General features: G+C 42.6%; 1 protein-coding gene and 1 non-coding gene across 8 annotated transcripts in view; one reads left to right on the plus strand and one right to left on the minus strand.

The window, feature by feature from the left end:
* The first annotated feature begins 3,785 nt into the window (after nt 1-3,785).
* Nucleotides 3,786-18,673, plus strand: part of ARFGEF3 (ARFGEF family member 3) — a 97,065-nt gene continuing 82,177 nt past the window's right edge. For 4 of the 7 annotated variants that reach the window (XM_074896409.1, XM_074896411.1, XM_074896412.1 and 1 more), the window contains exons 1-2: nt 3,791-4,480; nt 5,689-5,740. In XM_074896409.1, coding sequence (XP_074752510.1) covers nt 4,396-4,480; nt 5,689-5,740 — 137 coding nt within the window. In that variant the 5' untranslated portion in view covers nt 3,791-4,395. Of the gene's footprint in view, nt 4,481-5,688; nt 5,741-18,673 lie in introns of all 7 variants that reach the window. The other 3 variants (XM_074896415.1, XM_074896414.1, XM_074896408.1) reach the window with 2 other exon arrangements.
* LOC141956590 (U6 spliceosomal RNA) lies at nt 5,362-5,464 on the minus strand. Its single transcript, XR_012632961.1, has one exon. It is a non-coding gene; the product is annotated as a U6 spliceosomal RNA (small nuclear RNA).

Genomic DNA, 18,673 nt, shown 5'->3' on the forward strand with positions numbered 1-18,673 from the left:
ACTCAATGCATAAGGAATCATGAATGGTGAGAAGAAAATAGGGAATGTTTATGCAGCGGTTCTCACAATAAAAAAGGTAAGTAGCATCAAAAACCCAAGCAAAAAGGAGCTAAAACTGTGCAGAAAAGTATTTTCTTTTGTTTGTGTAGAACTTGCTGACACAGGATAGTTGTGAAGGTCAAAAGCATAAAAAGGTTCAAAAGGAATTAGATACATTCACAGCAGAAAAATATGTAATATCGTGAATACATAAAGATAAAACCACTGTCTTAGGAAGCATTCAGTCTGCAAATTAATAGAAAATGGGAGAGTTTTCCAGAGGAAGGGGCACTATACTCTTTCTACTCTTTCTTTAAGAATCCCCAACTAACTTCTGTCAGAAATAAGCTACTAGGTAAAAAGGACCTTGATCTGACCCGGAATACCTGTTTTGCATTCCTGATACTCTTGTCAATTGCCTTTGCAATTCTGCAGGGAGATGAGAAGATTATGGTAGATTGAAGGTGGTTAAGGGGATTTTTGCTTTTCATCTGTCTTTGCAGAAAGTATGTCTCAGCAAGGCCAGAGAGTCTTGTCTCTTATTTCTATCCTGGCATGGACCTCAAGACTTTACTTTTGCTTCCGCCATTCTTTACAGAATAAATGATTTAAGGTTATGTTGAACAGACAGTGCTAGCTAACAGACTATATGCTAGCTTTATTCACAGCTCCCACTCTAGAGGGTTTTCCTCCCTAACTCTGTAATCCCTGTGCTCAGCAGCACCCGTCGTCATTGTGCTTTGCAGTGCTTTGTCTTTGTTCACCAAGGTCATGCTGTGGAGGGTGCAGAAAGCAGCACCTGTTCAGGAATGACTTCACTGAGCACTCAGCTAGCCTCTGTAACTCACTGTGTAATCAGGCAAACAGTGACAGATGCCACCCTATCATCAGTGATGTGGTTACAGTCTAGACAACCAAAACTGAAAACGAACCCCAACAAGGGTCTTGCTTGTGTCAGTCTTGCTGCCATGTGGGAGAGGGAAGGAAGGGTACCTTCCTCTGGTGTCAGGTGACACGAAGGTGCTGGTGAGCCCATGCTCCAGCTACAGCCTCCTTCACTTAAAATTTTTTGAGCAGTTTGTCCTACATGGGGGAAGTCACACATACAGAGCTTCCTGAGAAAAACCGAGCCCAAGCTTCTTTTGAAATTCTGGTCAGTCCAGTCATGGTGGTGCTTCTGGGAAAGAGTAATTTTTAAAAATCTGGCTAAGCACCATTTTTGAACTATGGAACCAGGCAGTTTTCCTGTCATTAGAGGGTATTTCTTAGTATTTTGTAATTGAACTTGAAGTTCTCAGGTACATAGACCACCTTTTTGGTCCACACTGTCCAGTGTCTGCAGTGTACAATTACATCTTGATCAAGCATCTTGTTAAAATGGCCAACCAAAACACTGGTAATATATGAGTGATAATGACTAAAAGTAAATAAAGGTGATTATCTCACCTAACATGCCTTTGTCTCCTACTTTTCCACTGTACATTTGGTTCCTTTTTAGGATATCAAAGAGTAGAGTGACAGGGCAGGTGTGTGCATGGGCAATATGGCTATATGCTATGGGAAGAGATTTAAACTAGCACCACATCGCCTTCCTTGGCTATGGAAGGAGCAGAGCCATAGAGACATGGAGATCTCTGAAGGCAAGCATATGCTGCTCCTTAACTCGCTTACTAACTAGGCTTACTAGCCTAGACAGAGAATTGTACTAATACAACTCTATTGCTCTGGGCATCTTGAGTAGCTTGGCTTTGCTTACACACTTCTTGGCTGTGTTCAGAGCTGTGGATATATCCTGGGGTACTATATGCATTCATGTAGTGCAAGAAATCGGTAGCACTGCCAGGTGAGAGTCACAAGAACACGCTGCATATCTGCCACTGTATCTTAGTGATACAAACCCCCTGCATCCTGCAGATATCAGATCTGCATAGGACCCTTCTGACTTCCAGCTGGACAAGGCCTGAGTTCTGCAGGGGATCATCAGAGCCAAGTCTTAGGTAGCCTCTGCCACTGTAGAAAGCTGATGGCTTCAGGAGCCAGGACATGGCAAGAAGGACTTACATGAACTTTGTTTCTCTCACTCTGCTGATGTAACTACTGGGAAAAAGTGTTTAGCAGCACAGAATCCATTTTGCTTGAAGACACTGGACAGTTGAGTGAAACACAAATAAATGCAAATCTTGATTCAGTGACATCAGCATCTATGAAAACACTGTAGCTCTGGTGAAGAATTCAGCTGCAAAGGGCTTCCTGTAGAGACCACAGGGAAATTAACTAGTGAGTTGATGATGCATATAGCTAGAAAATAATCTAAAATTAAAAATTAATTCAGTTTCATCAGTGGCTTCCTGAAAATAAGCAATTAATTATTTACTATGAATAGATTTGTCTTTTAGTGTTCCACAGGTCCAAATGACCTCTGGTACACCATTTCTATATTAAAAATACCTCAAACACTATCACAGTCCTTTTTGTTGTTTTCCCCACAAGAAAAAAAATAAAAATCAAAGACTTGAAAAGACAGAAACTGACCCCCATGCTCATTTCCACTAAGCATGTCACAGAATAAAGAGGAAGCATACAGGTGGAGAAAAATTCATCATCACTTCAACCTGAGCCTTGGCTTCTGGCATCATAGTTCATTGACAACCCTGGCCACTAGCTATTACCAGTTTTTCATACCAAGGAAGGTGTCAGAGCATGGTTAGAGGTAAGAAACTTTGAAAAACTACTCCCCGTTTCTTAGAGATTGGTTTGCACCCTGGAATCTGAAGTTTAATGGTCTGTTAGAGCTTTCTTTTTTAATCCTTAATATTGTTGCTCTAGGCATTCCCTATCCATCTCCAGACCTTTCTGGCATCATTCTAAATCCTTTTCTTCAGACATGAGTTTTATACTTCGGCCTTAAAATGCAACTATGGATTATGCATTCATTATACTTCCAAACGCAAGCAGGATCAGCCCTTGTAAGTATTTGGATAAGGGACAGCCTTTGAAAGCCCAATATCCTATGGGAAATGCTATGGCTGATTCACCAGGTGCCAATATTCTGTCTGGTAATTTGCAATTGGTACTCTTCCAATTAGCAGTAGGAGACATAACCACTACTATTGCCAGCTGCTACCTGAAGTGCCCTTCTTATGTCTTTTTCTTTTCCTAGACTATTTGTTCCCTTGTATCTTTTGAGAGAGATTCTGTAACAAGACAACGGCTTTAAAACACTTAACATTAACTGCTACAGCTGCAAGAAGCGCAAGTAGCCTATCGTAGAGATAAGGCAGGGAAACAACAAATTGAAGAAGGCAGGAGCTTTGCTGGGTAAAAAGCATCTGGGGCGTGAGGAGGAAGGTCTGAGCTAGTAAGGCGGCTGTTCTCTTCCCCGGGGGTTGGCCTGTTGGGGGGGGACACGAGGGTGTGCGTTATTTTCAAAGCACGGGCCGCATTTACCAGCTCGGGAGAAAGGCGTATATCCTGCAGGGCTCATAGCCATTTATTTGCTCCCGCCGATCTCAGGGGACCCGCACACGCGTTGGTGTGCAGGCCCGTGTGGCTCCGCAGGAGGCTGAGGGAGAGAGGGGCTGCCCTGCGGCGGGGCTGCGGGGAGAGGCGAGCCGGGCTGCGGAACAGGGGTCCGGCAGTGCGGGAGCAGGCCCCCGCCTCAGCCCTGCCAAGCCCAGAAAGCCTCTCCCAACCCCGGGCGCAGTCGCGCCGCCCGGCCCCGCGGCGTCTGGAACCGGCTGAGCCTAAAACGCAGGCAGACAGCGAGCCCCCCCTCCCGCTTTCCGGGGGCAGGCAGGGGCAGGGGCTGCCGGCGCCCCCCGCCCGCCGGGCGCCATGGCAACCGGCCAGGCCGCAGCCCGCCCGCGCCGCCTTCCTCCCGCGGGGTGGCTGCCGCCGCAGGCTCCAGGTCCGGCAGCGCCGTCCCCCGCTCCGCTCCCCGGGCCCTTCGCGGCCGGCGGCACCTGCCGCCGCCTCTGCCCCCCAGGCGCCGGGAAGGGACTCTCCGCGCTCCCGGGGCGGGGGGAGGCCTCAGCCGCTGGGCTGTGCCTGCGGCGGGCAGGGCCAGACCCGGCCCCAGCCCGGCTGCGCCACCGGGGCCTGCCCGGGTGGGAGAGGAGGAGGAGGAGGAGGGACTCCGCAGCGGTAACAACTGACGTGTCCCCGCCATGGAACTCGGCGTGATTCATCAGCGGCGGCGGGGCGGCAGCGGGGTGCCGCGCACCATCCCCGCGTAGGCACGGCCGCGGCGGGAGCAGCTCCGTCCCCGCTCTGCCGCCCGCACCGCTCTCCTCCTCTTCCTCCTCGCTGCCTGCTCCTCTGCCCCGCGGCTACGCGAGGATCCCCGGGGGAGGCAAGATGGAAGAAATCCTGCGAAAGCTGCAGAAGGAGGCGTCGGGGAGCAAGCACAGAGCCATCAAGGAGAGCTGCACCTGGGCCATCGGTAAGGGGTGGGGGGCGCGGGCAGCGGCGCCGGGCTGCCCCCGCCGCCGCTGGGCTGCCCGCGGAGGAGCGGAGCGGGGCACGGCCCGGCCCGTAGCGGTGCGGGGCAGGAGCCTCCGCTGGAGAGGTTTTGTAACGGCGGGGGCAGGGAGACCTCAACAAACTTGTTCGGCGCTGGCCGCTGAGCCTCCGGCGGTGGGGAGGGACCGGAGCGCCTCAGGCCGTTCAAAATACCCGGGAGCTCCGCGGTGCTGGAAGGGGCTGTGGCACCTGCGGGCGGTCCCGGAGAGCGTCCGTGACCCTCGCCACCGCGTCCTCCGGGGTCTGCTTCGTGGGTCTTGCGAGCCAGATACGGGTATCAGTAGCTATCAGTTTCTGTGTACGCTAGGAGGGGGGTGTCTTTTCTCTAATCCCCCTGCCCCCACCCCCCTCCACCCCCCCACCCCCACCCCCCTCCAAATTAATCGTAAAAAAATCTCCGGTACAGTTTTCACTGCTGGCTTATGTTCAGGCATCTATTTTAAAAGCTGGGGTTTTGGAGGGTTGGTTTTTCCTTTTTCTTTTTCTTTTTCTTTTTTTTTTTTTACTGGATTCCATGAGCTCTTTTATCCCTGTATGATGGAAATAATGATCAATAAAACGAGTTCTTTTAACGGAGTATGAGTTTAGGTACATTTCAGCATCCACCCATTTCCAGAGATTGGCTGTGACTTGAAGTGCTTTTAATGCTAACTACCTGGAGCACTAGTCAGCAAGATCCTTAACTTACATCAGCATGACTGTGATACTTAAAATTGCTTTGAATTTTATTTTTCATCCGTACATAGTTACAGCAATCTGTGGTAGTTCATACCTGTTGCTGTCTTATTACTGGCCTTTCAGCTTGATATTCCATGGCTTGCTTCATTGTGTGTTATCCTTGCACAGCAGCCATGCTAATATCCTCTATACTGTTCCAGTTTTATTATATGTGCTGCCGAAGTGCTGATATGTGAATGGGAGTTCACTGAGGAAAATATGGTACTCGATGCCTTCTCATTGGGTACCCAGTGTCCTGACAGATTCATGCAAAGCTTTGGTGACTTGGAGCAGTAGTGGTTGTTGTTCTGTCAGCTGGAGTCGGTATAAACTTCAGGATTTTTGGTTCAGATATGATTTTGAACTCAAAAGGTTCTTTTAAAAGCCCTATTGTTTTCTTTGGTTATACAGAAACGTTGGATTCTCCTGATGCTGCTATTAAGATACCTCCATATCAGCTAAGGTAAGAACATTTAATGATGAATCCTTGGAGCTGTGAGTATTTGTAAAATTGAAATAAAAATTTGAATTAAAAGTGAGGTAGACAGAAGAGGGGGCTGAATCTATGTGATTTCTTTAGTTTGTAGATACACTTATCTAGGCTGGTAGTAGCTTTGCTGATGAGCCCTTGGCCTCTAGCCATGAATCAAATGTTAGAAAACGTGTTAAAATGGGCGTATGTATAATGGTGACACATGGTTAAAAGGAGGGCTGTTTTACAGTCTAAAGAGTTTTCCTTCAAGATTACAGCCTTCAGTATAAGTGATGATACTTCTCAGTCTTTTCAGTGGTTTCCTTTAAATCTAGATCGGTTTTTGTTTACTGAAAAGAAATATTCTAGAAACTGAAAAGTTATATCATCATATAGCTAGGATGCTGGGTAGGAACTAAAATAATCCAGTTTCTATGCCTACTTCTTCCTTCAGTCTGCTAGGTTATCTTGAGTAAGCCTTCTCCCTTCTTCCTGTCTCCATCCATACACCTATAAAATGGGTGATATGTCACTGCCCTCATTTGTAGAGCTGTTTAAGATTTCATTTTGGGAATCCTGATTGATATGGAGAAAGTAAATAGGCAAAATTATTTACTGTTCCTTCTGACAGAACCATTTAGGAAACATCAGAAGAAACTAACAAGTGCACTATTCAGAACAGGAGGACACTATTTCATACAGCTTGTGGCTAAGATGTGAAATACTTAGGCTTGCCTTAGAGAATGTAACAGATGCTAAAAGTTTGCATGGGTTCAAAAAGCACCTCAGCAAATCCATGGAAGAAATTGATTGAAGTCTATCAGATGCGAAGGTGCTCCTTTTTAGTCAGAAGTACTTTAGTAAGAGATGGGTTTGTAAGAGGGTGTGTAGGAGTGCTGCTATAAATTTGGCCTGTCCTGTAGTCCTCCAAGATATCTGCTATTAGCTGCTGACAGAGGTTACACTTTTTTTACCACAATGTTACTTTCCTGGGAGTATATTTATCACCTTATTACTCCCCATGGCTCCTTTCAGTTATGCATGGTGCAGGTTTGTGCAAGAAAAATTGAAGAGCTAGTTATTCCAGAGCAGTCACCAAAGAGGGAAGGAAGAAGAGCGGTTCTTTTGCTGTCAGCTGCAGTTGACAAGGGGTCTCAAGTCAGTGGGGAATGGATGTAGCACAGGTCTGACATGACCAGTGCCAGACACGTCATTTCCAACACAGGCTGGGCAGCTGAGAACAGCTGGATGAGTAATTCCCAGTAGCTCCATTAGAATTAGATTATATTTACTTGGCACTGTGGTGGAAGAAAACGTGGCTCTTTATCTTTCCATTTATCATCCTTCATCTTTAATACAGTGCATGGTCTCTGTTTTTAATACTGTTCTCATTCCCTATGAATCAGTTAGCTGTTAGCACGTTTCTTCCTTTTTCACTTGCCTACTGCCTCTTTACAGATATGCCTACCCTTTCTCTTCTTCCTCCAATGTTCTTAATGTTTGTTTAGTTGTTTGGGGTTCTTTTCTACTGTAAATCCTTATCTTTTTAAATAAAGCTAATACCTTCACAGGTGTAGCTATGATGAATTAAGCTTTTAATGTTAGACTTGTCAATAACAATGCACTCAGTATTGCTGAATGTTTTACAAAATGAAGGATGCACTAGAGAATTTGTGCAAAAGCTTTGGTTGTGGGATCCTTGGTATGATTCTGCCACACAACTTCAGACAGGGTGGAAGATGTTGCTGTCACCAGTACTGTGAGCTTACTCTTCATTCTCTGTTAACAAGCTACTGCCAGACTCCAGATCAACACACTGGGCCACATCTTGGGCTGGAGTTCACCTGCATGATGTGCAAATTAGAAGAAAGTTCATCTTTGGTATTTGTTAAAGAACAGCACTGTGATAGCTTGATTCCTGAGACAGTAAAAGAATAGCCTTGAAAATAGAGCAATAGTAATGACCAGAAATACAGCCAAGATAGGTGCAGGATGGAGACATCCTGTCCGTGTCCCTTGCTTGCTTTCATCTTTATCAGGTGCACATTGTGTCACCTGCTGCAACACAGATCAGGCCCTGGCTGCTCATCCACTTTGAATCTGCCATTCACCCTTTCTGCTACAATATTTTTGAGCATAGGAGCAGAGCCTGGGGATATGTTCTGGAATATTCCATGATACTAAAGTTAGAGTGAAGATACATATAATCTTTCTAACTAACCGTAGTCCACCACTCAGATCTGAGATCCACAGCAGCAAAATACTGAAAGTGTTAAAGGCAGTGTGGCAAATAGTTCAGTAGAAAAATACATATTTGTGAGGTCTCTTCCAAGAGTAACAGCTGAATGAGTATTTTGAGTACTGTATGTGCAGGGGGGATGTTCCAGCTTGTTTAGTAGGAAAATTTGGTGAGTCTTTAGAATATACTGGATATAAGGAAAGGATATCAGCATTTCTCTGTAGTATATTTGATGATAGTTCATGATCTATAGTTGTACATCTATACTGCATAAGAACGGGGGACAGATTCATAAGCTGCCATGTCTGGTTGAGATAGATACTGGCTTGATTTCAGAAATGTCAAATCTAAGTAAGTGTCCCAATCAGTATTGTTTGTTTCTCCACAGAGCATCACCTGGCTTTCACTAGTGAGTTGTGCTGGTGTTACTGCCATTTAACAGGTTGGCCATGACTAAGTTCTTTGTCTTCGGGAACTGAAGAATGAAGTCGGCTCATGAGAATGAGAACATGTAAACTGTATACTCCCTTTTTATTTACTTGTAAAATAAAAGGCCATCTGCTGCTTTTGACACCACAGTTCTAGATGAGTAGAGGTTCTTCATAATGTTGTCTTTTATGACTATGATCCTAGCGTGAGAATGGAGAGAACAAGGTATCTCTTTGCATTTACTCAGACTCTGACTAGTTGAGTTCAAGTTCATTTTTAACATTTGTTATATCAGCCACGTAATCTCTGCGACACTGCTGGGATAGATTAATTCCATGTTCTGGCTTGTTCCTGACCTATCCATAGTTTCCTCTTTTGTGTTAGCCCCCTGTTACTGAACACTGGGCAGGCCACATTATAGTTCCCTGAAGCCTGTGCAATTAGTCAGGGGGTTCAGCTGTAGCATTTGCATGGGAGCTGTTTCCAGCACTTGTCTGGCAGCAGTTTAGGTAGCACGTGCCTGCTATGTTTGGGAGCACCTGGGGTACTTTTGCCCCAAGGGAGTGCAGTGACTGGACAGTCAGCCTGGAATGTCATTCTTTAATTAGTTTGATAGAGATCAGTTGGGTATATCTTCAGGGAGCTGAATGAAATTATATTGCTGTTCAGCTTCCTCTGATGTTAATTGGACTTATGAATCCAAATCCCAGTTAATGACCTTGCATTATTCTAGTGAGGTGCATTATTTAAATGTCTTACTTCCTAAAGAAATACAAATCTCCAACAAATACGAGTTTTCCAGAGAGTCCTGTCAGTTCTGCCTTGAAACAGGAATATGTGCATGCTTTTCCAGTGCTTTAACTTGTAATCAAAGTGTTGAGCAAGGGTGTGAAAAAGTAAAGAAGATTAAAGTGGACCAGGATGGAAATGACCTTAAGTCAGTTCAAGGCTTTGCCACAGATATCCTGTGAATCCTTGAGAAGGGAGAGTCACATAACCCATTGGTCTCTTGTTGCCTGCGTACTACAGTGATGTTTGTCTCTGAACAGGCATTGTGAAGATTGAATAGATACTAAGTGCTTAAGGAGGCTGGATGATTGACTTATAAATAATGAATTAGATAAAAGAAATTGATGTGCTGGTGTTTTAATTGGTGAATTGATCACAGAAAATAGCTTAAGAGACCTTAATAATGTCTGCCAGCAAACAATTGTTTGCTACTAAGTCACTTCAGTATTTTCAAGTTGACAAATCCTGACCTAAGCCCAAAAACCTACACTGAACAAGTCTCTCCTTGGCCAATTCCTGGCCAGTTTCTCCATTGTGATTTTAGAAACTGATATATGATCCATAAAAGGTAACTGAACAGACACTAGAAAATGAGCCTTGAAAAAGAATGTTTGATCAGAGCAGTTTAATACTCATAAGGATTAGCTACATACCAGAGAATAAAATAAGAGGCTAGACAGTGCTTGCCAGTCACATACTGCTTTGAAAAAACTTTGGTTTACCAGAGTTTCTTGGAATGCTTTATGTAATTAAGTCATGCCTTATAGGCTATGTAAAACTTAGTGGCTTTCTATCAGCACGAACTTGGTGCTGTAAAGAGGAGGTTGGTTGGGACTTCTGAGGGAGGCTGTAGCTTGGTGGGTAGTTTAGCTGTTGTATTTTGGTGTTGCTGTCCTCACTGGAGCCTGGAGTCTTATACACATGATTGTATATGTCCCTGCCATTCTTCATTAGGATTTTTTTATTGTTATCATAAAGAGATTTTTCTCATAGTTCTAAGATATTTCCTATAATTTCCAGGTCTTATACTATCCTGCCGTTACTTTTATTTTCTTCTGACTGAAACAATGGCAAAATTATTTTTTTGCCCTTCGGTCACTGTAGCAGAAGCATCACTGCAGATTTGAGTTTGAGCTGTTCTGTGGAGCTGTTGTGGCTGATGTCTCTTTACTCCCAGAGAAATGTGTCTGAGTGCAGAAGAAGGTACATAGACAAAACTCTCAATAAATAAGTTGCTGTTAATGCTAGTTTAAAGTTTCCTTAGTGGACTTTCAAGTAATAGCCATGAGGATGTGTTGATGAGGGAGGTGTTCAGGTTTTCTGGCATAGTAACTGATGTAATTTGCATTCTTTCAAAGAAGAAGCAGGAAGGCTTTCCAAATGCCTACATCTTTTCAGCATATCTGTATACTGTACGTGTCTAAAGTTGCAGAAAGTAATTGAAATTGAATGGAGGTAAAGGCTAAAGCCTTCAGGGCACCAATTCTGGCTGCCTCATCAGAGAGATACAGGTCCTGGCTTTCAGAGGTGCTGAGCCTTTCCAGGTTCTGTTTGTGTTGGTAGCAGTTCCTGTGTTCATTACTGCCAAAGCTTTCACCCCTCTGGTATTTCACACTGGCCTTTTTAAAATAGACAGTACTTCCAGAGATTACAGCTGGAGAGTCAGAAGTCAGTGGTGAGCAGGGTCCTCTGCAATAACCAGCTTATGTCCAGTTTTGTCTCTCCTGTTTGTGCCCCAGTCCTGTTCATCTTGATGATATTTTTTAAAGGCAATTTGTGAACTTCGGGAAGCCAGTGCAATGAAGAGCAGTCAGGAACAGAAGTAAGCCTTTAACTTAAATGAACTCTGAAATATCTATCCTCCTTGCATTTTTTTTTCTATAGTCATGGGAATTTAGGGATAAAATTGGTAGTTCTGCTCTGCCATTTATTTTTGTGTCTCTAGCTTTGCATGTGACATTTCTTGAAGTAGCTGAGCTTACAAACTCTTAAATAAAACAGCATGCTCACTCATTTTAGCTTACATGTGCTCAACAAGTAATAAAAGCGGTGTGGTGTGATCATCAGCAAACATCCAATGCCATAGAGGCTTCCAATCCACTTATCTTTGCAGATAAATCATCCACTGAAAGAATCATGAAGCTTGGGATGCATTTTGGCATCTCCACTGTGCAGAAATATTTGTGAATTCATCATTTAATTCTTCTCCCATCTACTTTATTTTGTTCATAGTTTCTGTTAGTATCTTTTTACTGCATGATAATGGGTAGGGACACTGATATATATCTAGCAGATTCCCTGACCAGAAGAAAGGAGCGGGAAGGGAGGAATGACTGTCTCTGAGAGTTTTTTTGGGGGTTGTTTTTGGCATACCTTTCTCTCTATTTTAGTCTTCCTTGGTTTTAAAACACTCAGCTTCATGGTCTTGCTGCCACAGCCACCTGGCATTAAGTGCTGCTGTGTTTTCCTCCTGAACGGGACTGCTGGATTTGCGACTCATGCTGCTCAACCATTACACAGTTGCTATCTGGCATTCAGCAAGTGGATGATGAGTTCCCTGTCAAGCATCTGACTAAGAAGAAATTCTAGCGGCAGTGTGAATTGCTGAGCTGCATCTCCTGTGTTAGTTTACAGGCTGGATCCAGATGTTTGGGGGCATTTATGTAGCCCATTGGGTGTTCTGAATGGTGTATATTCTCTGCTCTTGATTTAAAATGTTGCATTCCTAGTTCTAATATTAGGGAGTGGGTGAGGGGAGGAGATTAGTGTTTGGAAAGGCAATGTGGCACTGTCTGATACAGAATTACTGCATGTTTAATCTGGGATATGTAACTGAGCCTATATCTTGTCTGATGGGAAGGTATTTTTATCTCAGCAGAACTTTGCATCTCTTCTGGGACCCCAAAAGACAGCAGTGTTGGAGAGGAAAGGGGTGTATGGGGTCAGTTTCCATCAGGCATGTCTGAACTCTCACTGTCAGGACAAGATTCCAAAAGTGTTGGAAGGCCTCTAAGATCTAGGAGTCCCTAAAAACCTGTCAGCTGGGGTTATGGCTCTTTAAGGTATTAAGGTTAAGGTTATTGTCAGGGGAAAAGGTGCATAGTTTCTGAAAGATTATTTTTGTTGCTCTTGTCTGTGGGGTTTTTGTTTGTTTAAAAAGGGCAGTGCTTGCTGTTTCTGAAACTGACTTTGTGCTCTTCCTGGCTTTTTTTGTAGTAGTGAACCTTAATATTTATTTACCACTGCTTTGGGTCTTTGTACCATTTATGGATTCTTCTGAAAGTTCTTTCTAGATTCATGACTAAAGCCCACAGTGTACTGGTTTTGACTGGGCTAGAGTTTATTTTCTTCATAGGAGCTGATAGGGTGGGAGTGTAGAGCAGCTGGGTGGGGCTGAGCTGTCTATAGGCGTTAACCCCCGACATTTAGTTACTGTGGGGTGTACATAATACATTCAGTACACAAGTAGCACCAGTAAAAGTTGAGAGCAGCCATAGTTTTGTTTGTCTAACAACAAATACGACTGAAATATTACCCTAAGGGTGTAAGGATGATAATGGGATAGCCGTGTGTGTGTGTTTTAAATGTCTGATCACTTTTAGTGCTTGCAGAGAAGAAAGTGAGAACATTGGAAGGCTGGTGGCAATTGCCTTAGAGAATGAAATATGGTTGGGGGGCGCAGGAACCAGGGGATGAAAGAAGAGAAGTGGCACTGAAACAGAGAGGACTGTTTTCCTAGTAAATGAAGCTTGACTCTGCTGTGGTCTTCGTGTGATGCTGTGCAAGTCATGACTTCTCTTTGTTTTTAAAATGAAGGGGTGAGTGAAAATAATAAAGGTCTTTTCTCACAGTTCTTTTATTTACATTCCATGAAAAGTAACAAAGCTGCAGGAAATACTCTACCTTTGGTTTCCTTCAATGTTTGTTTGCTTAAGAAATTGAATATGTTAAGATGCAGTGAGTATAAAATTACATAATGCATTGCAATTGTGGAGATATTTTTAACAATCGTCCCTTAGGTCTGTCAAGGTTTAGCATTACGCTGCTGTGAAAGTTGAATGGAATTGCAGATTGCATCGTTAACCTTCAAAACGTGACTAGTAATGATTAAAAATTTACCTCATCCTCCCATTTCTTCATCAGACTTTTGTAACTAACTCTAGGCCATCCAGCTTTAATGGAGAAAATAAGGTCATTTGCAAGATGTCTGTGCTATAGTACCTTTGTGTCTCTCTTCTGTCCCCTCAATGCTACCCAGTCCCAGCATTATAAAACAACTTCTGATGGAAGTTTAATTCCCATAAGATGCTTTATTTGTTGTTTTCAGTGTACTGAAATTTTGAAGAAAAAACAAAAGTTTTTACTGGAAAAATCCTTAGCTTCCCTTCCAGGCTTACCAAATATAAAGGAAGAGAGGTTTTATGGAATAGCTTGATAAGTTTTCAAAATTGTAGGCTGAACAAGTCCAGTGTGTGCTCCAGCTAAGGCCAGGAGGTGTACAGTAAGGATGGATACTCTGCCTCTCGCCTCATCTTCATGCTGTACTTCAAATGATAGTTAATAAAATCACCTAAAGGATACAGACTGCTTTGTAATTAAGACCTTCTGAGGCTTACGTGTGTCATCAAATTCTTTAAGAGTTAGTAAGTGACTGTCATATCTTGTGCACAAAGGGCAAAAATCTGCTGGAGTGGATGTTCTAGGGAGAGTGATGATAATGTATGACAGAGAGATTATACTACAGCTTTGGAGACTGGAAGCATCATGATTATTATTTTGGTCTTGTCCACTTTAATATTGTGTAGAATCTTTTGTTGTCCCTCTTCCTCTCCTCTCAAGCAAAGGTACATTTTGTGCTCATGGTTTGGTTTTTGTTCTGTTTTGGTTTTATCTTGACAACAGTGTCAGGCTCCTATCTGGGAATTTTGTGTTTGTGTTGAAATCAGGATGTTATTAGAGAGTATAGCACGGAAGCAAATGACCTTAGAAGTGCTCTCCAGCTGAGTGACTGTGCTGAGCTATTTAATTATGATTGTATGAATTCTGTGGTCTTGGCTGCATTAGGCTGGATGGAAGATTAAATTGTTCACATGTGCCTGTCCCATGAGTAGAGCTGTATTTCTGCTGTTACGCAAATCCATTTCTCTTGGAAAGTAGTAAATAATAAAAATTAGAAATGTCACTGTGTGACTTTTTTAATAACAAGCAGTATTAAATTTCAGTCTCATTCAACATTCAAGGTTGTAAAAATGTTAAAAGTTCTAGCTAACGAACTGTATGAAGTTACATTTAGGCATTATTCCTCACCTCCTTTTCCCTGTGTCATTAAGGGTCCTCTGATAAGCAACTCATATACTTCCCTCCACAGACAAGTTCGTTTAAGTGTTGGCTGAAATGATTACTTTGTGTTTTGATTTGAAAAGCAAAAGGATTGAAGAGAAGAAGAAATATGTGAAGCAAAGAGGAAGGAAAAATTAAATACTGAGCTGGAGGAGAGACCCACAGGGAACTCCGAGAGCTGATGTCAGCAGCTGAGGTGAGGGAGAATCGGATATGGAAGGAAAAGGAGAGTTCAACCTCAAGTCAGGTGAAAAGAAGCCTTTTTATTGTAACTGGATAAAAGTGAAGTGTTTTGTACTGAGAGGAGAAAAAAAAAGACCTTTTTTTTTAAAAAAAAAAAAGCTGCAAGTGGTGAGGAAGAAAAATGAAAATGCTTTCAACCAAAAATATTAAAGTTATGAGTAAAGGTGGAACTTCACCTTATGTGAGAGGCAAATCTCTTGACATGGGAAACATGCACACATACATCTATGCTTGTGAGCAACTGGAGTAAAATCCTGGCCCTGCTGAAGAAAGTCAGAATTTATATCAACATAGTATGACAGCAATCTCTCAACTGTTTTTTATCAGAACCTGTAAACTGCAATTCCAACTGCTTGTTCATTCATATGTAGTACTGTAGTATCAAAGTTGTCTAACAGAGCATGATCATCTTGTAGTGGTACAGCATCATAAAGATAATTTATTGTTGTTTTCTTTTTTCCTGAAAAGAAGGGTTCTAACTGGAAGGCTTCAGATTGCTCTAAGAGGTCTCTGAGTGCTATCAACAAACTTGTATTTGCATAGAGATACAAATTTTAGTGCTGGAGGGGTCTGTTGTAGTCATCTGGTCTGACTTCCTGCACTGTTGAGGCATGAGAACTTGCCCTATATTTATACATAGCAAAGTCCAAACTTCTGTCTGAGCTCAACTGTAATACTCTTTGTAAGTGGGACAGTCATATTTCTGCTGCAGTTAAAATTAATAATTTCTCTAGAATGCGAGCAAGGACTTAAAATCTCCTTTCTTCTTGAAGAGCTGTTGTTTGAAAAAGAATGTATTCATATTCTGTTCCTCCTCCAGGTTTTAAGTACCTCTATTATGAACCATAACATTGTTGGTGGAGTCTTTTTTCAATGTTCTCTAAGCTAACACAGGAAAAGAAAAGTTATGGATATTTCTGCTTTTATATGTACATGTGTTCATATATACACCGCTGGAATTTGTTTTACACAAATGAAATCATCCCATTTTGTGTAGGGACAGTATTTGCTTCTGTTTGGTTTATTTCACAGAATCATCTAGGTTGGAAAAGACCTTGAAGATCATCTACTCCAACCATTAACCTAACACTGACCGTTCTCAACTACACCCTGTCCCTAAGCTATGTCTACCTGACTCTTAAACACCTCCAGGTATGGGGACTCCACCATTTCCCTGGGCAGCCCATTCCAACTCAAGCCCATTCCAATTTAAGGGAGTAAAGAATTTTGAGAATTCATCTTTACCATTTATTCTCATGGTGAGACAACTTTTCTGCTTAAGTGAGGCTACTGGAGTTACATGCTGTGATACTTGGTTTTAAGCAGCCAAGACTGAGAAGCTCTTCTCAGCTGTCAGTGTTACTCTGACTGAAAAATGTCACTCTGTCTGTGACTGTTACCTTGCCTAACAAACAGTGTATCAGAAAATGGCAACAGCTGTGAATCAGACGCTTATCTGTTCTTTGACTGGGCTGTGAATTATGTTATGGAATGCAAATTACATGCTGGTAAGGCCCTGAGGTTCTGAATTTTGCTCCTCCTATGTAATTTTCAGGGAGAAGATAATGCAGATAGATGTCTTATTTTTAATCCTGTTTCTGAAAATTAATATGGTTGTCACCATTTGTGTGAAGGGAAATAACTTTTACAGTCATGACAAGTACTTCATTTATAGTGTCCCCTTCCCTAAGTCAGTATGGTGGAGGTGAACTTGGGCTATGAGACTGTGTTCCAGGCCCTTAACAAGAAGGAGTTAAGATTGGGCTATCTCCTATCTTCACTACAGCTTTCATCATGAGAGTGAATTAATAAGCCATTATTCTCTTCTCACTAAAGCATTTTTCTACTACAGTGAGGACAGAAAATGTTTATGATCTCTCTACTTACAATAGTAATTTGTCTTGCTCTGACCTTTTTGGCAGCCTATTTTAACTGACCTGTCATAGCATCCCTAGTGACAGACGTGCAGGGAAAGAAGTAGGTTGATGAGCCATGGCAAACTCAGATGACTAGAAAGGTTGTTGTAACCCAGCATGCTGAATATAAAGGCAGTTTACATTCTCATGACTCATTCTGCAGTTGAAGCTGACAGTCATGGACTGGGGTAGCTCAGGAAGGACAACCTGTGCTCCTGAAGATACTGGTCCTGGATTACACACTTGGTTCTGTCTCTGACCTTTCTGCTTGACCCTGGGCAGGTCTCTTAGGATTCAGTTCAGATACTGTGGAGGTCTAGCGACAAACTCCAGGTGGCCTCAGTAGGAACAGAACTGAGTGTTTGTCCTTGGTGTTGTCTGCTTACTGTTCTGTACGTAACAAGGTCCACACTTACAAATGCTGTTTTCTCTGATGGAGTGCCTGTTAGTGCAAATGGCTGCTGGTTTCTAGTAACCTTAGAATATATATATATATATTTTATTTTATTTTTTTTAAATTGGTCTTCTGGGTCAGGACAGGAGAGTGCTTGGTACTCTGTTTTGAATGGAGGGGGGCTGCCATCATGTTACACTTATTTGTTCAGTATTTATGTGTTATACCATATTTGAATAGGAACACTGTGATTAGGAAAGCTGGTTTATGTCTCTGCAATTACCTTCCATACTGTATAATCATTCCTGCAGACCCTCATTCTGTAGTGGCTCTCACCATATCATTTGCACAGGTGACCTTAGAGAACAGCTGCAGGTAAAGAGTGATCCCTGTTTTCTCTTCCACTGTCAGGGAAAGAACTCTAAAGCCAGGATCTGTTACTGCTGCCTCTCTTTGTTTTTGTGGTGGGTTTTTTTTTCCCCTTGTATTTTTGTGAGGAGGTGTGGGGTGTGTTTGGTTTGGTTTGGTTTTGAGAGCACTGCTGTGTGGACATAAGCAAACAATGCAATTAGTGGGTAGTGTAGTACATCACTTATCTGAGTGCATCCTTTTTCTTTACTATTGTTCCTTCTTTACAGCATCTCCACTTCTTTCTTTCCTCAAGCTTCTGTTTTCATTGCTTTGTTTCATCTGTCAATGCTCGGGATACCTTATCCTGAAGCTTTTGGTAGATTCCACTCCTCCAAGTCAAAGGTGCTCTTTTCCTTTCATGCCCCCTCGGTGTTATACTTGACTTGGCTCATTCAGGGTTATTTGTGCTTAAAACTGTATGTGTATATGTGTCCACACCTGCATGTATCAGTCTGAAAACTTAGGAGTTCCAATATGAAACTAGTTTCTGTACAGTAACATAAATGGAAGACATTTTTAAGCATGTTTTGAAGTGTATTGATGTGCACCGGCTTATTCTGAGAACTTCATGTATGTAAAATATCTTACATGTGTAGTACTGCAAAACCTGAATGGTCACTTGACAGTGTAGAACTGCAGACAGTGGAGTAAGCAATAAGATCCCATGGTGTGGGATCACTCAAAATAGGATGGAATTATAAAAGGGCTGTAAGGTATAAGGGAACATCAATCGCTTTCTCCATTGCACTCTTGAGATCAAATTCTGGTCTCCTTTATCTCTTGTGCAGCTCTACTGAAGCCAGTTTTCAAGTGGTAGACCTTATCAGGGACCAGCTGTGTTAATTTACATCATCCTCTCCCATTCTGCCTGAGGATTATCTGTTGCGTCCTTCTGTGTTCTCAGACTAACAGATGATGGATTTAAATGGCAGGTCAAACTGAAGTGTGGAAGATGTTCAAGCCAATCAAACATTGTGAGGTATCTCTGCGAGTGTTTTATAGCTATAGGATAGAAATGCTAGAGATCTAATTGACTGAGTGTGTAACAAGGACAGTAAATGACACAATGGCAATTAATTTTCTTGGAGAATACAGTGGGAACACAGGCTGCAGCAACCTTAATTAGATTTTCAGCCAAACATTTTGAGTGAGGATGGGAAGTT

Source organism: Athene noctua, chromosome 1, assembly GCF_965140245.1.
Source record: "Athene noctua chromosome 1, bAthNoc1.hap1.1, whole genome shotgun sequence".
NCBI classification, from domain to species: Eukaryota; Metazoa; Chordata; class Aves; order Strigiformes; family Strigidae; genus Athene; species Athene noctua.